General features: G+C 34.0%; 1 protein-coding gene across 2 annotated transcripts; it reads right to left on the reverse strand.

Annotated features, from left to right (window-relative positions):
* LOC109705297 (LRR receptor-like serine/threonine-protein kinase ERECTA) lies at positions 1 to 26536 on the reverse strand. 2 transcript variants are annotated; one of them, XM_020226030.1, is made up of 28 exons: positions 26523 to 26536; positions 8103 to 8567; positions 7178 to 7316; positions 6996 to 7067; positions 6724 to 6795; positions 6483 to 6554; positions 6327 to 6398; positions 6186 to 6257; positions 5977 to 6048; positions 5820 to 5891; positions 5661 to 5729; positions 5437 to 5508; positions 5169 to 5240; positions 4694 to 4765; positions 4536 to 4607; positions 4372 to 4443; positions 4221 to 4292; positions 3962 to 4033; positions 3793 to 3864; positions 3647 to 3718; positions 3470 to 3541; positions 3302 to 3370; positions 3122 to 3193; positions 2929 to 3002; positions 2691 to 2819; positions 2108 to 2500; positions 1196 to 1566; positions 1 to 530 (listed from the first exon to the last, which is right to left on the reverse strand). In XM_020226030.1, exons 2-28 carry the CDS (start codon positions 8200 to 8202, stop codon positions 162 to 164), a joined length of 3009 nt encoding a protein of 1002 aa, XP_020081619.1. In that variant the 5' UTR covers positions 8203 to 8567; positions 26523 to 26536; the 3' UTR covers positions 1 to 161. The 2 variants fall into 2 exon arrangements, with proteins under 2 accessions (XP_020081619.1, XP_020081626.1); XM_020226037.1 differs by lacking the exon at positions 26523 to 26536 and having other exon boundaries at positions 2108 to 2452.

The raw sequence follows: 26744 nt of genomic DNA on the forward strand, positions 1-26744 counted from the left end.
TAAGCAAAACAGCCAACCAGCTTTCTCTGATACTATCCAAAAACTATTTAATACAGTTCACATGATCCTGATGCTACAAAATATCGAGAGCAAATAAAACCAAGATCACCGAATTTACAAAGCCGCTTTCGTACTCCCGTCGATAATAATTTTACTTTACTTCAGTCGGTGTTCTGTGATATCACCTCGCCGAACTTGAGGAAGAGCTGGGCGTCGGAAGAGCTCATCGATGCGGCGCAGGTTAGGGCGCTGGGGCTCTTGAGGTTGGAGTACTCGTCGATGTAGCTGGGGAGGGACTGCGGCGGGGGTAGGGTTAGGGCCTGGGCGGGCTTCGGGGACGGGAGGGGCCGGACGAGGCAGCCCAGCACGCGGGTCACCTCGTGCATGGTGGGACGATCAGACGGCTGCCGCTTGGTGCACAGGAGGGCCAGTTGAAAGACCTTCTTGACCTCCCCGAGATCTTTGCATGTGGAAGAGACGTCCGGATCCACCGTCTCCATCACCGCATTGTTCGTTGCTTTGGAAAGTATCTGCCGAACAGAATCAGAGGAGAGCTCATATCAGTGTTAAATGGTGGTGACCACAAAAAGCTGTTTCATGCTATTGGCACTCTGTCGCCTAATAAAAAGTACTACTGTACCCCCATGAACACATCCACATGATAGGTTTCAGAGTAGATGGTCCCACTAAGGATCATTGTATCATGAGCGAGAAGAACTAGACGCAAAAGAAACTAGGATAGATCATTTTTACATATATATCTATATATATATATTTATACATATATATATATATAGGGAAAAAAAAAAACGGCCCCTCTTTGAAAAACCCTCTACAAGACTAAATTTCTCCTATGAGTTTGATGATTTGCAACCGAAGAGGAGTTATTTTCGCAATTAATTCTGCATTCAAGGGTCCTAATGATGCTTTTGCAGGGTCATATAAAGAAAAATTGAATCTGCAGGGACGTACATGAAAAACCCTCTGCTATTGGCAGAGTAACCTAATTATAATTTTGTACTGCAACACGACAAATAATGAATGGAAATGTACACGTAGACGGCCACATAATAAGGGTTTTCAAGTATTCAATCACCCCATTGAATTATTGAGTAGAAAGACCCTCTAGAGCACAAGAACAATTGGAATAGAAGAACAATTGGAATAGAAGGGACCAAAAAGTCTAGTTTGTTACCAGGTGATGTAGATTGCACTCGTTATCCACTGCCTTTTTACCAGTTAAGATTTCAAGGAGGACAACGCCATAGCTATAGACATCCGATTTCTCATTGAGCCGGGAGGTGCGTGCATATTCGGGATCAATGTAGCCAATGGTGCCCATTACGTAAGTCGACGTGTGAGTCTTCGACACGCACAGGCTCTTTGCGATGCCAAAGTCAGTGAGGTGAGCTTCGTAGTCCTTGTCAAGAAGAATGTTTGAGGACTTCACATCACGATGTATAATGCGGGGACTGCAGTCATGGTGCAGATAAGCCAGGCCTTGTGCCGCTCCCAAAGCGATCCGGAGACGAGTGTCCCAATCGAGCTTTTTCTTCTTGGTCGGGCCTGCACAGGCAAAGAATGAAAAAGAATGTCAAACAGCTTAGAAGAACGAAATTTTTGATGAAAATTACTAGCTTATAAAGAAAATTATGTTCAATGATTACAAAATCAAATCATTTGATTTTTCTTTAGTGACAAGCTGATTGCGGGTTCCTAGAATTGAAAAAGGTCTGGATCTGTCTGCACGATGTCATCTTTATTATAATTGAAGTAGAACAAATGGACCTAGCTCACAAGCATACCATAGAAAACTGCACCAAGTTCTGTTATAATCAACAGGTTTTGTCAAAATGATATTATATAATACTTTGTCAAGTGAGAGAATATTGTGTTAGGACTTGGATACAGAATATTTGGTTAATATAGTTAGATATACATTATCTTACGATGGAGAGTATTTCAACAAATATTGAGTTTGGGAAAGTCAAAATTTTGAAGTTTAGGTATCCATTTTAAAATATGCTATAGTTTAGCAAAAGTCTGTATGCTTTACCCAAAAAGTGATGTACTGTTCATCGTATCACAGAGACAGAGTCTAACATACCATGCAGAAGATCCCAGAGGCTGCCATTTTCCATGTAATCATAAAAAAGCAGGTTGCCGGATGGGGACAAGGAGTATCCTTGTAGGCTGACCAGGTTTCGATGCTTTATACTCCCAACAGTCTCTAATTCAGTCTCGAATTCCTTTGAGCTCTGTGGATAGTGGGAGTAGAGCCTCTTTATCGCCACTGGCTTACAATTCTTGAGCATGCATTTGTACACAGTGCTTGATGCACCATAGCCGATTATGTATTTTTCACTCAAGTTCTCGGTCATCCGCATAATGTCTTCATACACATGAAGGGCCATGTTCATATGCAGTATCACAAGCTTGGGTGTAACATTCACTGCAAAGAAGTCGAGTATTGGTTTAATAAGTAGTTGGTTGTTGTTCCCTGGCATTAGTAGATTATATCAGAACCATAGATGTTCAAAAGATTGGCTCCAGTGCAAGCGGAAAAATTAGCACATACTCATTGGCAAGTTAAATGAAACCAAACATAAATGCAAGAATAATAGTAGCTATCATAACAACACAACATCATCAAGTAAGGCTTGTGAAAGAGTGATGACACAGTAAATGACCTGGTTTGGTTATTGAACCATCTGGGAAGGGGGGAGGATTGTGCGGCCTGCAAACAGCTACCAAGATCATTAATAGTATTACAAGGCCACCCAAGGCAATTCCAAGGATTGCGGCTTTTGAGATTGGAGCTGCATTAGTTATTGCAAAGAAAGATCCGCATATGAGTATTCTTATCGAACAAGAAGTGTGTTTTTTCCTGGTCACAGTATAGCAAACTGAAGTTGCTAAAATATTTACCTCTCTCTGCTGGATGTGATGAACGACAAGATGAACTTAGCCAATAGCCACAAAGCCCAGGATTGCCTATAAAGCTGCAAAGGAAAATCAAGCACTCATAACACCAAAACCAACCATAACAATTTAGCTGAAAAGGACAAATACGACAACTTGAGTATTTTTGCAGAGATACTGCAATGATTAGCAATCCTACCTATCAGGTGAAAATCGTGAGAAATTGTTGTCTGTGGGAATTTCACCAACCAAATTGTTGTATGATACATTCCTGCTCGGTTTCCAACATGACAGGAATTGTCAGCTCCAACAGCAAAAGAGCAGCTACCATAGCAAATCAACTGACAATCTATAAGATCATGAAAGATTATAGACTTACAGCACAGTAAGACTGAAGCAGTTGGTGAGAGATATAATGTCACCTGACAAATTGTTACTCTCTAATTTTCTGCAAAAGAGTGTGGCATACAAAAGAAATCAGATGATTTTAAAACTTCAGATAATTAAATATGTGATTCGAGAGAAGGGTGTAGAATACAAGACTCACAGTAAGAAGAGATTTTGTAGCAGACCAAGTTCTTGTGGAATTAGGCCAGATAATTGATTATGAGATATATCACTAGAACATTGAATTTCCGATGAAACATTCCATGCGTAAGCTAAGTATGAAATGAATAAATGTAGCTAAGCAATTGAAGAGTTATAAATGGTTGGATATCCTTACATCTCCATGATACTTCGTAAATTTCCAAACTCCCCAGGAATGTAGCCAGCTAGATGGTTGTCACTCAAGTTTCTGCAGAGCATAAAAGAGAGATTTTACAAAAAAACAGAAATTGAGAAAGAATGTCGCTGATTATAAAATCTTACAATTTTAGAAGATGCTCTAAAGAACCAATAGAGGATGATATGGGACCGCTTATTTTGTTACATGAAAGATCCCTGCATAAAATGTGTTGATATTGTTATAAAATATCTAGCGAAAACAAAGGTAGTGTTCACGAAGATCAGAGAGTTTTATTTGTCCATCTGCACTTACAGAGTATCCAAATTACCAATTCTCGACAGTTCAATAGGAATAGGACCCTTTAAATTGTTTGATGATAGATTCCTGCAACAGGAAGAAAAAGCATATGCTAAAAGTCAGGCTTCATTGGTTAGAGACTCGTAAGTTATGATATATCACCTCAGCTACATACCAACAAATACACTTTTACATGTTCGAACTTGTTTACTCAGGAAAAAGGAAAATAATGCAGAAGGCCAATTTTTTATAGAAGCTATAAAGGTAAACTCACAAGTAAGTCATGCTTTCGAGCTTTTTGAACGAACGTGGAATGGTTCCATTCAGCTTGTTCCCATGTGCATTTCTGTGACAAAATCAATAAATGAAAATTCTACTTTAACACACATACTCAGCAATGAGGGAGGGTGAAAACTGATACTTACAAACTATTGAGATTGACACATGAGCTGAGGTTATCAGGAATCGGCCCTTCAAGATAGTTGTTTGCGACATTCCTGCAAAACCATCTCAGAAGAGACAGGCTAGTTTCCGTGCTGAACTGCTGAACTATACTTAACGTCAATTAAAGGTCAGTAAAAAAGCTTACAGGTCAAACAAATCGCTAAGTTTCCCAAGCTCAGGTGGAATGCTCCCAGTGAGCCGATTATCATTAAGCTCCCTGATGGTTTACAATTCATAATCTTTTAAACTGTTGATATCTGTAAGAAATTAATAACCAAGAAGCAGTGAAATATTTATCCTCACAAATAATGAAGTCTTGTCATGTTTCCAAGCTCTGGCGGGATGGGCCCTGTCAATTTATTTCCTTGCAGATACCTGTAATATAAGACGAGCATTTAGTAGCTGTCACATTAGAAAACACAAAGTGAACTGTGTTTCATAAGAACACAGCATTTGTTAAGCTACAGTATACATATATAAGACGACTACTAGTTGAGAGATTTTTACATACCAAATTGGTGCGAGTGTTGGTGAAAGTCCTTAAGTTGTCAGTATGAACTATACAGAACTATACAGAGGACTACAATCAACTTAAAACTACTGGCATTCTTTTATGAGCGATAGACTTCACATTTATAGTCGACGTATAGTAATAGATCAGGAAAACAGTGAAAGAAAACACTACTTAAAGAATAGCAATTAACAATCATACATTTTATCAGGCGAGTGTCAGAATTGAGGGGGGGAAAAAAAGAATCAATCAGAATCACAAACTTACAGTTTTTCAGTGTAGGTCAAGTTGCCTAAGATAGGTGGAATGGGACCACTTAGAAGGTTACAGCTTAGATCTCTGCACCAATAAAATGTAAGCCTTCTCAATCTAACAATACCACATGCTTGCACAGGAAAAAGAATTTCATGCACAGAATGCCCACTATGGTAATTTAGCCAAACGGCATAATAAAATGCAAGCAATTTATTAATGAACTACTTCCATCGAAATAAAGCCCAGGTTAAAAAATTGGTATAAAATTTGTCGAACTTACAACACTGCAAGAGCCTGCATAAGACCAATCACAGATGGAATAGGCCCGGAGAACTTGTTCCCTTGCAGCGACCTGTTAAACATTGCACAAAAATTTTTTCGTAACTCAAATGTTTTCGTTAATAGAAAATAAACATGTAAATTTGATGCAAAAAATAAGAAACAGATCAAGTAACTTGTCTCCAAATATAAAAAAATAATAATAATAACTTAACCACCACATACAAAGTAGCAACTTGCAAGAACCCAATGTTGAAGGGAATATCTCCAGAAAACTGATTGTACGATAGATCCCTAGCAATGCAGCAATAAGCAATTATAGCCCACTTTGCATCTTGAGGAGGATTAAAAAAATTAGTTTGGATGGAGGGCTGATATACGTACAAAACCTGAAAACTTGTACAGTTCCCAATACTCTGAGGTATGCCCCCTGTCAAGCTATTGTTCTTAACATCGCTACAAGGTACACCTATTATTAGAGACTAAAATGCAGGAATATGCAGAGGAAAGCGGAAAACAAATATGGAAACTGTAGACTTACAAGTACCACAACCCAGTCAACTGGCACATATCGGGAGATAGGATTCCCTCCAAATTATTCCCTCGCAATCCCCTGTTTAATATATATAGCTTGCAAATCAATACCAAATAAAAAATCTCTAGGTACATTGAAAACCTATAAAATGAGTTGTAAAGAAAAAAAAAATGTGGCCAAACTTCCGGTAGAAGTCACTGCTAACAATTACTCACAGATACTGCAGAACTTCATTCCAATAAATAAGCCTCGGAATTTCCCCACTCAACTTGTTTTGAGCCAAGTCTCTACAGTGAGATGGAGTTAGAATTACCCAAATCAAGATGTAGCTGATGAAGGAGAACAAATATACTTACAGAATCTTCAAATTTGGTATCTGAGATAGTGTTGAAGGAATAGGCCCGATCAATTGGTTGTTTTTCAATATCCTGAAACAATCGAAAATAAGTCATTGTACTGTTAACTCCTCGTACGTACTTAAAATCACTGCAGTATGTATCCACAAGACTTACAAGTTCTCCAATTGCTTTAATTTAGAAATTGAAAATGGTATATCACCAAAGATATTGTTGTATGATATGTCTCTGCAAGACCCCAAGAGCAAGATAAATAAAATTACAAACAAAAGCTTAATAGTTGTCTACAGAAAAACTTAAAAAGTGAAACTGGTCCCTTGCCACTTCACCAAAGCTAACATAGAAAAGTTTATAAATGGTGAAAAATGAAAACTTTCATAAGAATACTCGGACTTACATCACTTTTAACGACGGACAATCACCAATTTCATCTGGAATCTGTCCGGAAAAACGATTTGCTTTCAAGTCTCTGTCAAATTACATTGCAGAGAACTAATTAGGAAAGTATTACTACCAAGGTAGGTACTGCCTGTCTCTCCAGCCAAAAATTTCACAATCAGACCCAAAAAGCATATTCAACTTTTAGCTCAGTGTTACTGTTATTGAATTAATTTCAGAAAATAACAGCAATAATTACACTAGAATGAGACAATGCTTATTAGACTATACATAGAGATTAGGCTCTTCAGGTTCCCAATTGACGGTGAGATCTCCCCTTCAAGATTCAAGCTTGATAGGTTTCTGAAATTCATCAAAGCAGCATTAAACATATTTCATGCAACTTACAAGGAAAATGCAAAAACAGTGTCTTAATTAGAAATAAAAACTGGATAAAAACAATATGTCCTTACAGGGCAATAACATTGAAGGTTACATTGTCGCAGATCACTCCTCGCCATGAGCAGTAATCGGAGATCGAGGATTCGCTCCAGTCATACAGTATATTATCCGCATTGCGAAACGACTTCTTTATCTCCAGCAATGTAGCACCTAAATAACAAGTATTACAACACAAACTTAGACAATATAAGTGAATAATTTTAAGCATAGAGGTGTTTTAAAAAAAGCAAGATTGAGGCTGTTCAGAAATGAAATTATGAAGCTCTTCTCCGTTTAATCATGAAAACCTATTTGAATGTAGGGCAAATTAAATAGAATAGGTGAAATGGGCCAAATTTAAATTTCAAATTAAAGAATTACACTGTACACAAACATCAAGATTCAAACTTTCTTTTCACTCAAGTACACTGAAAAAAAAAATAGAGCCCGAGATAAACATATTGTATAGCAAACGAAGCCAAAAAAACTGACTTAAAATATGTAGAAATGGGGAAAAAAAACCCCACAAAACATAAGAAAACAAAACAAAGAAACCTTGTTATCTCTAGCTGGAAAGATGAGGGAAGAGACGTTTAGAGGGGGCAAAGAGAAATAGAGATAGAGAGAGCGAGGTGTTTGCTAAAGAGCCCCCAAAAAAAGTACTTTTTCAAATAATAAAATAATAAGATTGGGGGTGTGATCCCATCTTCTATTCCAACAGGAAGAGGCTTAGAATAAAAAAATCAGAGCACATACATCACGTATATAATAATAACATCATCTCCTAAACACTTCTCCTACTAGATTACAAACACAAACACATCCACTACAGAAACAACAGTAGCCATAAAAAACCCGAAACAAAAAGCAAAAGAAGGAAAAAATCCAGCTAAAAAACGATAGAATAAACGAGTTTAATCCGAATCTAAGACCCCTACATTGCATCTCTACACTTACCATCTCCGTCATTCCCACCACAAACCGATCTAAAACCCCCACACAGAACCAAAAATGAGGCGACGAGCAGTAGCAGGTTTCTCCTCCGAGGATCCTCCATGGCCTCCTCCTCCTCCACTACGCTCCTCCTCCTCCTCCTCCACTACGCTCCTCGTCTGAAGGTTCTAGAAGCTCCGACCCGACACTCCCAACCCATCCAGAACCCACTCTAGAAAAAGAGAGAGAGAGAGTAGTAGTAGTAGTAGTAGTAGCCGTAGTAGTAGAGGCGCTAGGGAGAGCTCGTCGCCATTGTTGTTCCCACCACTGAGCTCGTAGGGAGAGAGTGAGAGAGTTGGGGGGGAGTATGTAGGGAGAGAGAGAGAGAGAGAGATGGAGGGAGGGGGAAGGGAGATGGGGATCACGAAGGGCTCGCCCCTGACCCGTCACATCGATGAGGCAGCGTCTGTAAATACAATCCAACACCCTCTTNAGAGAGCAGAGAGGGTGGCAGAGGTGTTCTTTTCCGCTTTCATTTGTTTCTTTCCCCGGTTTGTTCGAGTTTTTAACCGATTCGAGATTAAAAAATTTAAAAAACTAAAATTAAAAAAACCCACTACAAGTACATTTGGAATAGCGGTACATACAATGTAGTAATAGTGCGGGGGCGGAGTATTATTATTATTATTATTATTATTTTATTATTATTATGGATTTGATGAGTGGAGTGATGAGTGTACGGGAAACGGAGTACGTGAGAAACGACAAAAGCTGGGAAACGCCGTCTTCGGGATGAATTATTATTGCCTGCTCCTAACCTATCCGTACGCGCCATGCACCTCATTAACTTTTGACCATGAATGCCTTAAATTTAAGAAATAATAGCGTGCTAACCATATAAAATTAAGATACTATAAACTTTTTATTTTGTTCTTTAAAAATGCTACATATATATTTTACTGCTAGGGCTACTATACTGTTATGAGCATAGATTTTTTTATATTTATAAATTTTCTATGATTGGATGAAGAGATATACAATTAGAATGAGATGGTGGTCTCCGATTATGATGATAGTGGTTCTCCTAAAATTGAGTCGGTGGTTGGTTGAATAATATAATCTAACTAGTGACAATGATTAAAATAGTATAGATCAAATGGCAAAAAACTTACGAATATAAAATGATCTATACTTATAAGAGTACAATAATCGGACTTTATATTTTACAGTACTCTTAAATCTTATTTTTAAAAAAATAATAATAAGATTAGTGGATTAATTTTATCTACACAAAATCTAGAATGTAAGATTTACACTCTTTTTAAACGTACAAGTAATATTATTATAATTCGTAACTTTAAAATATCTAAACTTTAAAAAATTATATATTTTTTTTGGAGTCAAAACTCATCAAATTTTCAGAGTAATAATTTTTTTTTTCTAAGTGTGATCAGCAACCGCGAGATTAAGCTCTATCACCCAATGTGATCAGCAATGGAATATTCCAATTTTATAATAATTTTAATTATTTATAACCCAATAAATATCATTCTCAACATCTAAATAACTGATATATAAAATTACAATATATCTAAAACTATATTACTAAAGCATCAAGTAGTTTTGATAAACTTTTACACCCGGTGCAGGCAAAATTTTCTCCATTTTGAGGTGATGGGTGCGTGTCACGTCGTGTCTAATTAAGTAATTAAGTGCTCTGATACTGTGATGGTGAGAATTAATGTAGTTTATTATTCAGGAAAATATAGACTTCTCCTTTTCATTAATTAATGAATAAGTAAAAAAGGTATGTTCGTTTTTGCACGTGATTAGAACTGATTATTAATTAGAGACTCTTTTAGGCTCAGGAGAAGTGTTAGTGTTGCAATCATTTGGTTGACTCTGGATCTTATTATATTATATCCAAAATACGTTAGTTGGTTTATTATTTTTTTGACTAAATAATTGCAAAATACACCCTTAACCTTTCAACTTTTTGTTTTTTTAAGCAGAGACGCATAGGTGATCGTCCGTAGATACAGTTCCCACAAGACATAATTAAATTAGATAAAATTGCAGTATAAAATTACTGCAGATTTAAAATTTTAGAATAATTATTAAATCCCGGTATAAACGAGTTATTATTTTATTAATTTTTTATATGCAACTAATACTGGATGTGCCGATGTGCATCAACACCGCTCAATGTAAATTTGATAAGTCTATACACACATTTTTTTTTATATACCAGTATGAATACATAAATATAATTGATATACAACACAAGTGACTAGTGCCAATCATATCACACCATACTGGTAGGTATAATAATTTCTCGACTAAAGCGTAGGTTTTTGGATAATTTATTTAAGGAAAAACTTTAAAAATTTTCCATGTGATTTTATAGTTTCTTATTTTATCCCCTGTAATTTAAAATGTATCAAATTGCCTTCCTACGGTTTCGTTTTTATCTTTTCGGTAGCTTTTTCGTTAATATTTTTACCATTGATTTAAGAAAAAAAAATAATGAAATTGATAAGAAAAAGAAAAAAAAGAAACCAAGGAGGGGGCAAATTGTTACATTTTAAACCACGTGGGGGCAAAGTGAGAAACTACGAAACCACGGAGGAGGTTTTTGAAGTTTTCCCTTTATTTACTGTGTGTATTGAGTTTTATCAATACTATTCGCCAACTTATTTATATAAAGTTTTGCACTAAAATCTACTTTTTTTTAATTCTATTTTACACGTGTTAATTAAAAATTTGGGTTCGCCCGGTAAAATTCTCTCTCAATTTTTTTAAGTATTCAGCATAAATTATTAATTATTCATGCCGAAAGTATAGTAGTTTTGTTTAGTTTTCTTATTATTATTACTATTCCAATCGAAGGTAGTAGCAATAGGTTCTACATTTTAGCCAAATGTGGAGGTAAAAGCAACGGCAAATTTAGAAGCAGCCGAAGTGTTAGCAATTTTATCATCTTTCGAAAGTTCCTTTTCTTTCAAACCAAACGTCCACCGAGCTCATTCATTCAAGTTCGGCACAAATCAAGCCGCCAAACACAACGTACTTTATAATCAGAGACTGCATATTTCTCCTAGAGTTTGGGCCAGTCGGAAAATTAGAACTAAATCCAAAGTATTTTGAGCTTTCTTTTTCTAAGCCAGGAATTAACTTAATCAAATTCGTCAAAATTCAGCCCAAGCCAAGCGGACGAACGTAACGTGATTTCGTCAAAATCAAGTTACACTGGAGCTCAAGACCGAAACGTCTGAGCCTACCGAGCTTTGTAATTTTTTTTTTACTTTTCTTCAATAAAATGTATTATTTTTATTATTACTATTTTGTTAAAAAAAAAGTACTAATAAGAGATATAAAATAGGTGAAATTTTCCAAACCGCATTTGTAGCAAGCAGTTAATTGAAGAAACATTTCCACATGTGAATACATGATTATGACTACTGAACCAAGTTCAGATATATTGGTTGGACATTCGCCTGTTCCACGTGGCTTGTCCATGCTACATGCCGGTACATTCATGCATGTAGAAAATGTGTACAGTGTATGCTCATATATACCTCGTTTGCTGTTATTACTAGTTTTTTTTTATCTTATAAAATATTAATCATATATAGTTTTGATATATTAATAAAAAAAAATCATTTTGTACCTTTTTGTTAGTGCTTAAAGCTTATTATTATAATATAATGCACCTCGACCAAATGTTAAATGTCAATTTTATAAATATAAATAAAGGAATATTACTTATATATATTTTTTGAAAAATTTCACACTTCTTATTTACCTCGTTTAAAAGGTTTCAAATTCTTTTCAATGAATTTTTTGAGTTACATTCTATTAAAAACAACATTTATTTATGTGAAAATACTATTTTGCCCTCTCAAATACATGTCATTCTATTATTATCAATTTTTTTAATTTATCATTAAGTTAGGGATAAAAAAAAGATGTTTTGATTTTTTACCTTTTCAAATGTATCTTTTTATCATCACCAACTTTTCTTATTTGTCTTTAAGTTAGGAATAAATGAGATATTTTGATTTTTTTTTTTTAAACTTTGGTAGAAATTGAACTTGGATTTAACTGGAGGTTACTTACTGACGTATTAATAGTAAGGTTATTTTTGAATAATAAAAAAATATATGATAGATATATTTAAAACAAAAAAAATTAAAAATATATAAGATATTTCAAAATTTTGAGAGATATATAAATAATTATCCATATAAATATATATTTGGTCTCCCAATCTTTATCTTAATTTTTCTCGAAGCTTAGATTTAAAAAATGCCCTCCATCGCAATTGGGCCTCATTTTGATTTGTTAACAAAGTTTAAACTTTAGCCCTTTTCTAGTTGTGAGAAAAATTTAGAGACTATTAGAATAAAAACTATTTCCACAAATTCGAAACTGAGATTTTAACCAAATTTTGCCAAATAACCAAATCTCTCTCTCTCCTTGGTCTCACTTACTCATGTTTTTATTAAGGTTTTTTCCTTTTTTTTTACCAAATAAAACTTGGCATTTTTCACGTGGTTGTCAATTGGTTCATTTTTTGCATTTTTTAAAAAAAGAGATATGATTTTGCGTTTTAGCATAGTTAACTATTGGCTTTACCACAGTTCATATTGTGTGAATTAATATAAGCTAGCTCTTACGATCCTATTAAAAGCCATTAATTAGGTTTCACGAGCTAGGTATCAACATGGGGTCCATTGGGACCAAATTTAGTGATAAATAATAATATGTGAGATAAAGAAGAATTTACTTAAAAAAGCAATGCTGCTTCTGCACCTTTTTTTGGGGGGTACAATTCAATTTGTGCTTCTGTGATTTAGTTCATTTTTGTTGGTGTCATACTTTGATTTAAAGAGTTACACTTAACCACTGTTCTATGCATATATTATTGTTATTAATTAAGGGCAATACTACTAATGGAAACATAAAAATGTATGGAGATTCCCTCAAGTATAGGGTTTTCTGAAAATGTCCCCTAAATTTTTGTTTTTAGGTAAAAAATTTACAAAACTTATCTGAACTATGGACAATTTTAATTTCGTTATCTAATAATTTTAAAATTTTAATTTTTTACCAAATCTTTCTATTTGTTTGATTTGATTTAGTCAACGATACTTTACTTTAAACTTTTGATTGTACTATTTATCCTTAGAAATTTAGTTATAATATTTTATACAATTCTCGCAAGTATAAATTTATTATAGTAAGTAATTAGTTTAAATTTTAAAGTCAAAATACCGTTGACTGATTCAAATCGAACAAATTAAAAAGTTGGTCGCCCCAAAATGCGCCATAATTTAGATAAGTTTTGTATACTTTTACTTTATTTTTAAATATAGATCCCTCAACTTCTGAATTTTTTAGAATTGACAAATTTTTATTAAAATAATTAAATCAAAAATATCACCAAATTAACTGATAGCATCATGAAATTTAATAATTTAAATTATTTTACAGAGAAGAAAAGTAGATTAATTAACTGCTAATAACTAATTAAGCTGAAAATTTTAATAGGCTTTGTTAACTTAGTTAACTACAAAAATTTCAAATTGGAAATTTTGAAAGTTAAATAGTGAACAAATTGACAATAAAATTATGGGTAAATTTCAATTTGCTTGCTGTGGTTTTAATGCATCTTCACTTTGTCATTTTGTATTTTAAAAGTTATATTTAGTTAATTTTTTATTTTTTATTTTTTTTTGTCACAATGACCTACTATTAAATAAGATAGTAAACAAATACATTTCACAAATCATATACGTACCTCCTAGCCACTATCCAGTATACTATAGCTGGATTAAGAGGTTCTATGCTTTTATGCTTTATATGTAGAACCATTCTAAATTTAAAGATGTTAAATGATGTACATACTAGGCAGAGACTATTTTTGAAAGACCAAACCCCTACCCCACCCTCCTCTCCTTTCACTTCCACCACCACCAAAACAACAACAACAACAACAAAGCAACTATTTAAGCAATTTAATAGGAATAGTTTTCATATTCATGCCGAAAGTAAACTAGTAAAGTAGCTTAGTTTAGTTTTTATTTAGGGGCAATTGCCTATATATTCCTAAAATATTTTCGATTTTCTTATTTACCCCTCTTAAATGCTAATATTAAAAATACCTTTTTTATGTTCCAAGTCTTTCTAATATATTCCGAGAGTTAAGTTCCGTTAGTGAGCTGCCGTTATCTCTGAAAAATTACCATTTTGTCCATTTCAATATACCCTTCTATCGTAACTAACTTTTCTTATATACCCTTTATATAGCAAATACTTTTCTTATTTGCTCTTCAAATATTAATTAATTAATTAAGCACGTCGGGAGCGAGCAGATGAACGGATGAGATCGATCGCAGCTAAACTAACCTTGGTGGCTGGAGGCATAGTTAGTTAATTCGGATTCGGCAAAAATTCGGTACGGATATAATTCGGATAAAATTCGTCTTTTAATTTTTAAATTCGTTGAAAAATATGGCTAAAAAACGAATTCGGTAGTTGTTCGGATAAGTGATTTATACGGGTATTATACATTCACCAATTAAAAATTCGGGATCAAATATAATTTTTATATATAATTTTTAAAATTCGGTATTATACTATATATATTATTATTATAATATTTATATATAGATTAAATATATTTAAAATTATAATAAACATATACTAATAATAAATAAGAGTTATATATTTAAAAATATTAATAAATAATTACAAATTTATAATAAAATATTATATAATAATATTTCTATATATAAATAAAATACTATATGTATATATATATTTATAAATAAAATTATATATATACATATATATACATATATATAGAGTCCGGCTACTATGCTATCAATAGCACGAAGCACTTGATGCTACCAAGTTTTCCACCGTTAGATCCACCCCTTTGATCATTTTCACCCGTTAGATCATACTATTCAACCAACCACCTACTCAACCCTAGGGGGCCCACATCATCCTAACCACACATCTCTCAATCCAATGGCCGAAAACTTGGTAGCACCAATGATTTGGTGCTATTAATAGCATAATAGCCTAGTTCCATATATATATACATATATATATATACATACATATATATATACATATATATATACATACCGTGGACCTCCCTTTCATCCAGTGACCTCGTGGACCGTGCACACCCAAGGGCAAGAGCGCGCCGCGCTCCGACGTCTGCGAGGGCAAGAGCACGCCACGCTCCGGCGTCCGCAAGGGCGTGGGCGTGGTGCGGTCGGGCGTGGTGGGGGAGGGGTGCTGGTTGCGGGCGACCCAGATGTCTATGATCTTGCGGGCGGCGTCGGTGCTCTCGTGCATGAGGCGGACGACCTCTGCCTTGGGCAGGCGCAGGCGGAGCGTGCGGGCGCCATCAGAGTGAGCGTGGGCGTGGGAGTTGAGGAGGGAGAGGTCGGAGGAGGAGGATGACGACGACGATTCAACAAATCCATAGGCTTCCGGCACCGGCCAAGGCGGCGGAGGAGGAGAAGAAAGACGAGAGCGGTGAGAGGGGTAGTGGTGTGGGAGGTGGTGGTGGTCTGGGAGGAGATGAGGCGAGGTGGAGGCGGAGGAGCCGGCGAGGTGGAGGCGAAGGAGCCGGCGATCACGTTGGGAGAGAAAGAGAATAACTTAAGAAATTAGCATAATAAGGTAGAGGTAAAATAAGTATTTTATATAGGTTTTAACTTTAGTATACATTTAACCCATGTTTAACTCGAGTTAAACTAACTGAGGATAACTGCGGGGGTATTTTGGAATGACGGTGGAGCATATGAGGGGCATTTTCGAAAAAAAAAAAAAGTAGAGGTAGATCGGATATTTTCAGACGCATGAGGGGTATATAGGTAATTATTTCTTTTATTTATTATTATTATTCCAATTAAAGATAGTAGTAACAGTTTCTAAATTTTAGCCAAACGTAGAGGTAGAAGCAACAATAGATTTAGAAGTGTAGCCGAAGTGTTAACTGTTTTATTATTATCTTTTTGGCTATCTGTAAATTTTGGCCAAGAAATGAATTTTTCGAAATTCTTTTCCTTCCAAGCCAAACATCCAAAACATCCACCGAATCCATTCATTCACGTTCATCACAAGTCAATCGACCGAACTTGACGTACTTTATAGTCAAAGCCTGCATATCACTCCTGAAGTTTGGGTTAGTCGGAGAATTACATATAAAATGTAGATAATGGGATGATAAAATATTATACAATATTGCCTGTGATTTTAAATAGTATTGTTTTGCTTTTCCATTAAGTGATAATTATTTAATGTAAAATTAAAAAAAACTACAAAGTAATCAAATCAAAATTTTTGAATAATTAATGACAAAATAACAATGCGCTAAATTATAGAGGAGCAAATTAAATTTACTCTTGAAATTAAAGTCGAGGGTCTATTCCAAAATTCCGTAACGAAAAGCATAGCTGCGGTAGTCCACAACCCACTTTGGTCCTCAAACTATGAGGCGCACGGTATTATTTCTCAAACTTAATTTATAATAATTTTTTATTGAAAATTTATAAATTATTATAATTAAACTTTACAATATAATTTAGTTGATTAAATAATAAATATTTAAGGGTTATTAGCATAAAAGTAATCTGACAATATTATAATTGATAATACAGTAATAATTAAAAATGCATGTGAAATCATTTTAACATCAAAGATATATTAATATTTAATTAACTAAATTAAATTATAATTTTTAATTATAATAATTTAAAATTTTGAACAAGAATATGGTATAAATTAAAGTTTGACTATCAAATTATCACGGTCATCATAGTTTGGGGATCAAAAGCAAATATGCTTGATTCTCGTTTCCCACATCAAATTAATTTTTATCCTTTGCTTCCACTCCACATGGGAAAGGAGTCTTCTGTTTGAAGTCGACGATTTTCGTGCTATTAAATTATTTTGAATGTCGGGATTTTTGAGTCGGCCATCTGTTTCAGTAATTAAAAAGTTCAAAACTAATAACTAAAAATTTAAAAATTATAAAAAGCAATGATATATATATAAGACTAAAATTTTTAGACCAAAAATATTAATATTCTTTTATATAGAATTAAAAAATTTCTAAAAAATTATTTATAAAAAATAATAATATAATACTAAAATTTCAGATGAATGATAGTGATATTCTTTTATATTAGTATAAAAATAAAATCTCTTCCTAACTTAGATGTTTCAACATCATTAAATTTTTACACGACTCGTCACAATTATTAAAATAATTAATTTTGAGCCTCTCTTATCACGAGTTATATACTATCAAAAAATTATAAAATTTATTCTCTTAAAAGTTTAGATATGCTAGATGAAGTCCAATTGAGCTGTTTTGAAAGTTTCAATATTGAAAACAAAGTGATAACACAGATATTACTGTATTTTTAAAAAGTATAAACTTTAAATACCATCCATATGATTTCGCACTTCCTCATTTTAGTACCCTATGGTTTAATAAAGTGTATCAAGTTAGTGTCATGTGGCTTCATTTTTATCTTTTAGTCTACTTTTTTGTTAATATTTCGTTAAATTATATACAAAAAACTTCAGATACCCCATTTAGATTTATCGAATATTCACTTTAGTACCCTTTAGTTTTAACTTTGTTACTAATTTAATGAAAAAAATTAGTGGAATCGATAATAAAGAGATAGAAAAAAAAACACAGGGCACTAAATTAATATACTTTAAATCACATGACATTTAAATGAAAAAGTGTGAAATCACATGAATGATCTTTGAGTTCTGCCCAAACGTGGGAGCCTAACTTGGGGACAAAATTTTTGTGGGCATCCGTCCCCAAACAAGTTGTCTGGGGACGAAGCCGATGGGCACCGCATGATGTACGGGCACCCATCATGACCACCCCTTTCCACCATCGGCTTCTTTCTATCTCTCTCTAAAAAATCGGCGCCCACAATTATTTTTTTTTATTTCATTTTTCAAGGTTGCGATGGACGCCGCACACGGCCTCGTCCCGAAACAAATTGTTTGGAAAGGATGNTACTTTAAATCACATGACATTTAAATGAAAAAGTGTGAAATCACATGAATGATCTTTGAGTTCTGCCCAAACGTGGGAGCCTAACTTGGGGACAAGGCCTACAACCGTTTAGTAATTAATCCCTGTACGGACGTGAGAAAAATAAAAAAAAAATCGCCGAATGACGTCACCTCGAACCATGGGACCCACACTCTTCTGACATCGGGGTATTATTGGAGAGAGGAATTATTGCATGCAACGAGCGCATATATTTTCTACGGATATAATTAAGGGTAACTTCAAATACCACGTCACCACAGTCCCGCACTTTTTTATTTTAGTAAATTGTGATTTAAAATATATCAAGTTAGTACTTAATACTTTATAAATTTTTTTTTTTTCCGTCAATTTTTTATTAATTTTTTTAAATTATATATAAAAAATTTTAGATATCCCACCTAGTTATAGTTTATCGAATATTCACTTTAATACCCTTTTGTTTAATATTATTATTGATAACGAAAAAAATTAGTAAAGAAGACAACAAAAAAAAATCACATGGTATGAAAGTGATACACTTTAAACCATAATTAGTTAATTCGGATTCGGCAAAAATTCGGTACGAGTATAATTCGGATAAAATTCGTCTTTTAATTTTTAAATTCGTTAAAAAATACGGATAAAAAACGGATTCGGTAATTATTCGGATACATGATTTATACGGATATTATACGTTCACCAATTAAAAATTCGGGATCAAAAATTCGGCTATATATTAAATATATAATAATTAATATACTTTATATATTATTATTATAATTTTTATATATAAATTAAATATATTCATATATTAATAATAAACATATATTAATAATATATAAGATTTATATATTTAAAAATATTAATAAATAATTACAAATTTATAAATAAAATATTATATAAATATTTCTATATAAAAATAAAATTATATAATATATATATATATATATATATAGTGAGGCTACTATGCTATCGAAGCACGGAGCCTTCCGTGCTCCAGCTCGTTTTCGATTGTGGCACTTTCGAATCGTCGATCGGCTCCGTTAAACTTGATCTAGAGTATTTGAAGTACCTAGAAAATAAATTTTATAATTTTACGATATCATTTGCCTAGTGAACGAGGGGCTCAAAATCAACGCTGAAAATAAAAATCTTACAAAATGTAGTAATATGACATTAAAATTTTAAATCAAAGATATTGATCTTGTTTTATATAGTATAAAGAATTTTCTATCAAAATTTCACGTGATTTGAATATTTCTACACCGTTAAACTTGCAAACGGCTCACTACGGCCATTGAATTTGTTGATTTTGAGCCCCTTCGTTCACTAGGCAAATGATATCGTAAAATCATAAAATTTATTTTCTAGGTACTTCAAATACTCTAGATCAAGTTTAACGGAGCCGATCGACGATTCGAAAGTCGCAATATCGAAAACGAGCTGGAAGCACGGAAGGCTCCGTGCTTTCGATAGCATAGTAGCCTCACTCTATATATATATATATATAAGAGAGGGAGGTCCGCAGGTCCACTGTGGACCTCCCCTCATTCGGTCCACGAGGTGGAAATGGCCTCGTGGACCGCGCGCACGATCCATGCCTCATGAGTCCCGATTTTCTTTTCTGTTCATCTTCTATTTTTCTGCGAAGACGAGACGGGATCCGCAGCATGCGTTGCTCCCGACACTGGCGAGGGCGGCAGAGGACGACGATGACGTGAGCGGCGACGAGACAGGATCCGCAGCCGTGGCCCTTGCTCCCTGCGCCGCCGAGAGCGGCGGAGGACAACGACGACGCGAGCGGCGACGACGCGACCCTCGGCCGATCGCTGATCCCGAATAATCATTTTTGAGAAAAAAAAATCGCATTTTTTTTCTAATTTTTCGGAAAAATACAGGACGCCCCGTTTAATTCGTATTTTTAAAAGTACGCGAATAATTCGCGTATTAATCGCGAATTAACTAACTAGGCTTTAAACCATAGAATAAGAAAGTACGAAATCATAAAAATAATATTTTAAGTTTTTTTTATAATTAAATATATAAATATATGTATTTTTTATATTTATAATTATACATATAAGTTATTTTCTGACAGCAGTTAAAAAAAAAATTTATTTGATGTGAAAGATAATTCGTCACCTGAGATCTAAATAATTTTAGTTTGTTCGGACGATAATTAAGTTTGTTTCATTTGTGCACCAAATTGTAGAAAAATAGCTCTCGATATACTCCAGAGGCTGCACATCTCAACCCTAAACTTCTGTATCTAAATAATAATTGACTGATTAAAAGTTTATAAATATATTTTTTAATTAGTCAAAAATACTCTATTTACTTTAAGAATATATTTTATATTTATTCTTCTCATTTCTTATCAGATCAGTAATTAATAAAATATACATGTCATTGGACAAACAGAAGCAGTAATTAATAAAATATGCATGTCATTGAACAAATAAAAGCAAATCAAATGGACTTGATTTAATTAATGATTATTTAGGGTCTGGTTTTACGTTTCGAATCAACAACGAAGACAAAAAGATCACCATACTATTTTATCAAATATATAGAGCTAAATTATATAAAACTCTTCGGTCAATATCCGTTTTTTTACTTTTTCTTTCTGTATCTTGTAAAATCAAAAATGTTCATAAGGTATTACGCTGTTAATTATAATGACAAAATGACCAATTTGCCTCTCAACAGGCGGCAATATTAAGGAGCAGACTGAGGGTATTTTTGGTATAAAAAAATATATAATAATATTTTATAAACAGAATCCTAACAGAGCATTAATGGTAAGGAGTGAAGTGAATATTTTTTATTTTACAAGGGGGCAAAATGTAGGTTTTTAAATGACGGGGGAGGGTATAGCTACCATACTCTTACGAATGTGAGTATAGCTACCATACTCTTACGAATTTAGAGCATTTCATATATATAAAGTGAGAGTATAGCTACCATACTCTTACGAATTTAGAGCATTTCATATATACTCATAAGTTGTTTTTAATGATAAAACTTTCGAATCGATGATTCACTCCATGAAATATAATTTAGAATATTTGAAACGTCTAAAAAATAAATTTTGTAATTTTTCGAAAACATAATAAAGTTCATTAAGCAGGCATAAAAAAAGGGTCAAAATTGAACGACGTCTTAAAAATAAATAATCGAATCCTTCAATTTAAAATCGAAGTTATTAATCTTTATCTAAATAGTGAATATAACTTTCTATAAAAAATTCAACTGATTTCGATTCTTTTACACAGTTAAGCTAGCAAGTATCCAATACCGGCCGTTAAAAATTGTCAATTTTGAGATCTTTTCATCGCAAGGTAAATGATGTAAAAAAATTGTAAAATTTAATTTCTAGAAGCTTTAAATGCTCTATTATCGAAAACGATTTATAAGTACGAAGACAATCGCACTCATAAGAGTATAGTAGCAGGCCGAACTCTCTCTCTCTCTCTCTCTCTGTTTCTCTCTCTATATATAGAGAGAGAGAGTTGAGCTAGAATACTATCGATAGTAAACGAGCCGTTTTACTACCGATTTATTTTCGATGATAGAGCTTCCAAATTGACGATCGGCTCCGTTAAATATGATCTAAACCATTTAAACTACCTAGAAATCAAATTCACGCACTTTCGATATTGTTCTTTTATCCATCAAGTGAACAGAAAAATGAAAGGCTGAAAATGAATACTCTTTAAAAAATGATGATAGGAAGTCTTGTAATCAAGATCAAGAGTATAGATCTTATTTTAAATAGTTTAAAGAATTTTCTAACAAAAATTCAATTGATTTGAATATCTTTACGCCGGTAAACGAGAAAACGCCTCTTATCGACCATTAAAATTACAAATTTTGAAACCCTTTGATCATTAGGTAAATGATGTCGAAAAGATTTGAAATTTAATTCTAAACACTTTAAGTGTATAGATCATGTTCAACGGAGCTGATTGTCAATTTGGAAGTTCTATCATCGAAAATAAATTGGTAGTAAAACGGCTCATTTACATCGATATATTCTAGCTCAACTCCAATATATATTATATATATATATATATATATATATATATATATATATATATATATATGAGTTGGACTGGGCTACTATTATAGCAAAATCCTATTTTGCTATCAGTTTTGTTTTTGGATCAACTCTTTATTATTTTTAACCATCGGATTAAATACTATAATCCCACTCAACCCTAGGGACACTCAACCTAACCGACTAATATCATCCTGACCCTATATTTTTCATCCAAGAGTTAAAAATTTGATAGCAAAAAAAAACGTTTTACTATTAATAGATTCCGGCCTAATTTTATATATATATATATATATATATTATATATTATATAATGATGGACTGGGCTACTATTAGTAGCAAAATCTATTTTTGCTATCAGTTTTTAGTTTTGGATCAACTCTTTTTATATTTTTAACCATCGGATTAAATACTATAATCCCACTCAACCCTGGGGCGACCAAACTCACCTAACCGACTAATATCATCCGACCCTATAATTTTTCATCCAAGAGTTAAAAATTGATAGCAAAAAAAAACGTTTTACTATTTTAATAGTATCGCGCCTAATTTTATATAATATATTAAATCTATAATACTATATATATATATATATATATATATATATATATATATATATATATATATAAATTGAACGACTCTGTATCACATTCCAAACTTTTGTATTGAGCAGAATGATTTGCTCAGTACTTCAAAAACAATAATTTATTATAATTTAAGGGGGAATTTAAATGAAATGCTCCCCCCCATTTAAATCTTTTTTCCCAAGAGAGGGGGGTGGTGGTTGGGTGGTAGGCAGTTATTCTGGGGGCATGGATAGGCCTCATAGCCCTCATCTTTCCTGCATGGCATCAGCAGGAGCTCAGAAGGGTTTTGCTGCAGAGAGAGAGAGAGAGAGAGAGAGAGAGAGGGGTCGTTTTCATGTTTGAAAGCAACAACTTGAGGTCCCCAAAACTCTATATATTAGTAGTTCTTCTATCCTTTACTTTTCCCTCGCTATTAAAGCCTTTTCCTTCAGCAGCTCTCTACGGATCCTGGATTCTAATTCCATCCAAACCCCCCTTTTTTGAGCTCCTTTTAACTCCTTTGGAATCTTGTTCACTTCCACCATGCATGTGCCCCCATAAAGAGTTTCTATATGAATATATTATTGTGTATCTATTTGGTGCACTTTGTAACTACTGAAGTCCACATGTTTCATTATATTGTTGGTGGTTTAAATGTGCTTTTAAATTTCAGAAATAAAGTTTTTTAATTTATTTTGAACAGATAAATTGCTTGTTTTGAATAGTACTTTTGTAGAAATTCCAATTAAAATAACAAGTCGTCAATGTTTTCTAAATATTTGCGTGTAACTTGTGAAATTGTTTTCTTATTTCAAGAAGCAACTTTGTTGAGTACTTCCTCACCTCCAAAAAAAAAAAAAAATTTATTCTGATGTACTAAAATTTGCCTTTTTGGTTCAATCAATTTCAAATTTCTTTTTGTTAGTTTTCCTCTTATAACTGATAATTCTAAATTCTAAATTAGTCTAATAAGAGAGAAAATTTGAAAGACCTTACATGAAAATCAAACCTTTATATTTGAATAATTTCACTATTTAAGGTATTAACATTAAACATTTGGCAAATAAAAAGTATGAAATATTTGTAGTTTTAAAAGATTAAAAATATGAACTATTTTGATTCGATAATCTAAACTTTTTGAAATTTTGATCCCAATGTCTAATCTTTCAAATTTTATTTAAATCATTTGACGGCTTCTTCGAAACGAAATAAACTAATTATTTATTTTAATAAATTTGTAATTAGTATTAATTATACAAAATATAATAAATCAACTTATAATGATGAACGCAGCATTGAAATTTTGAAGTCAAAAATTAATTAATTAGTTCTACTTAAAAAAATAAAAAATTAATCAGTGAGCTTAAAAATATAAATGAGTAAGAGGTGAGATAAATCCTAACCATTTTCACGTGCGAAATACGCGTGAAGGCACAAATAAATATATTTCCGTAATAGGCTTTTTTTTATAAAAAAAAAACAAAAATAAAATAATAAGTTGGAGTGCTCTAGCTAATATTCGCTCTTAGTTAATGTACCTACGGAAGTTATTATGCGGCCATACGGACGATGGGACGACGACGACGACGCTGTCTCCGAGGAGCTCGCGCGACGATTTTTTCGCGTGCTACGATGCGATCAGATCGGCGATTCCCCGATCTTTTCTCATCCCGCCGCAGCTTTTGCGAAGCGCACTCCAGTGGCTTGTGTACCCGAGGTGCGATTTCCGGTGCCCAAGTCAACTCGATTGGACGGTTGCGGAGCGAGGGGAACATCCCCATGAACGGCCAGGATCCGACGCAGCGGGTACGATGGGAACTGCGTGCGCCCCGTCTATACATATTCTAATGTTTGGTGATGGATAATGTTTATGTACAAAAAAATCTGAATTGGAGGGATATAATTTATAGAGTTAATACTTAATAATATGGGTTAATTTTATATAGATTCCTATATATATATATATATATATATATATATATATATATATATATATATATATATAGNCTTCTGTGCCGCGAAAAAAAGATATATCCGAAATCTCAAATTTATGTGGAATCTATTTGAGTGGGCGTCCGGGAATAGGATTAATAAAGAGGAATCTGAATTGTTTTATATAGGGAGTAAGGGTGGAAAAGATGATAGACTCTCTGGTATCTTGCAGTGTTAAATTGGCAGTTTGCCCTTGAAATATTTGGGTCTACCGTTGACGTTTAGAAAGCTTAAAAAAGAAGATTGGATAGGTGTCATAGATAAATTTCAGAGGAGGATCGACGGTTGGCAGGCTAAACTCCTTTCTAGAGGCAGTCGTTTAACTCTGGTCAATTCAGTTCTTTCTAACCTACCAATGCATTTTTTCGCTGTTTTTAAAGCACCCAAATGGGTCCTGAAGCGTATGGAGGCGTTGCGAAGGGACTTATTTCGGAGCGGATGGGCGAGTTATACAGGGGGTGTCCACCTAGTTGCATGGAAAAACGTGTGTATGAGTCGAGAGGAAGGAGGCCTAGGTGTGAAGGATTTGACTACCATGAATAAAGCTCTAATGACCAAGTGGTGGTGGCGTTTTTTCACCGAAAGAAGCCAACAATGGGTCAAGTTGATCAGGGGACTTTATTATTTAAGAAGGCGACCATTATTTGAAGGACGGACTTTTCGACCAGCTTTGCAATGGTGGAAAAATGTGTTAGAAATGAAAGACGTGTTCAAAAGCGGACTGTGTTACAAGCTTGGAGACGGAGTGCTCATCGATTTCTGGTCCGATAGATGGTGCAGTGAAATTTCTCTTAAGGCGTGTTTTCCTGACATTTTTGCTTCCTGACATTTTTGCTCACGTCGACCTGAAAGAGGCACTAATCAATGAGTTTTTCTCTGTCTCTGGCTGGAGGTGGCGGAAGATTTTGAGAGGGGTGAGTTCTAACCCTCACATTAGTAGGCAGAGAATTTGGGAGCTTAAAAACACGATCGCTAACGCCCGTGTTAGTAATCATCCTGACATTATCCTCTGGAGATGGAATTCTGGTAACAATTTTATTGTCAAATCAGTGTACTCACTCATTAGGACGGGGGGTGTAAAAGATGTCGTGACGCCTGCTATTTGGAAGCTGAAAATTCCGGCAAAAGTTAGAATTTTCCTTTGGTTAGCCTTAAAAAAGAAGTTACCTACTATGGACAATCTGATTAAAAGGGGATGGTCGGGAAATAACAAATGTGTCTTATGTGCCGACACTCTAGAGTCTGTAGACCACATGTTGGTGGGTTGCGTTGTTAGCAGATTCCTTTTTATCTCTCTCCTTGATGCCCCCCACACTCTTACCTCCATGGAGGACGTCAATACCGTTTGGGAGGCGCTGGCAGGGAAGGGGGCACAGGGTGACACCGCATTGACCTCGACTCTTGTGGCGGCCATTTGGTAGACGATTTGGTGGACGATTTGGTGCGAGAGAAACAATGTTATTTTTCGGAACCTACAAATGGATACTGTCTTTTCCGCCCACCGTATTGGACTTTTGGTGAAGGAGTGGGCCGAGTTCTATAGAGCTGGATGAAGCTGGTGTGAGTCACACCCCTTATTTTTGTTGCTCTTTTTGTTGCTTTCTCTTTTTCTGTACCAGGTTTTTTTCTTTCTTGTTATCTTTTTCTGTTGACTTTTCGCTCTCTCGAGGCCTCGGCTGCCTCACTCTTTGTAGCTTAATTTACTTACTTTATGAATGAAACAGGTAGCGTGCTACCTTTCTCTCTCAAAAAAAAAATTATTTGGTTACGTTACTTCTGAGGTAGACAATCCCATCTAAATTAAGTGAAGACCAAAACATTTATTAATCCTCCAATATACACATACTAGTGACCAACGCCAGCGACACTGCAAACACTTAAATAAAAGTACAATATAAAAGTTGATTGATTTAGTTATACATTATAATATCCAATTTTAGGGCTTAATTCTTAGTAAC

The sequence above is a fragment of the Ananas comosus genome, linkage group 2, assembly GCF_001540865.1.
Source record: "Ananas comosus cultivar F153 linkage group 2, ASM154086v1, whole genome shotgun sequence".
Lineage (NCBI taxonomy): Eukaryota > Viridiplantae > Streptophyta > Magnoliopsida > Poales > Bromeliaceae > Ananas > Ananas comosus.

Excerpts from the sequence above, each read along its gene's own strand:
- LOC109705297 (XM_020226030.1), bottom strand. The coding sequence starts at position 8,202 with ATGGAGGATCCTCGGAGGAGAAACCTGCTACTGCTCGTCGCCTCATTT. Across the intron at positions 7,317-8,102 it reads TGGTGGGAATGACGGAGATG|GTGCTACATTGCTGGAGATA; the intron begins GTAAGTGTAGAG and ends CTTGTTATTTAG. Across the intron at positions 4,444-4,535 it reads CTTAGCGATTTGTTTGACCT|GAATGTCGCAAACAACTATC; the intron begins GTAAGCTTTTTT and ends ATGGTTTTGCAG.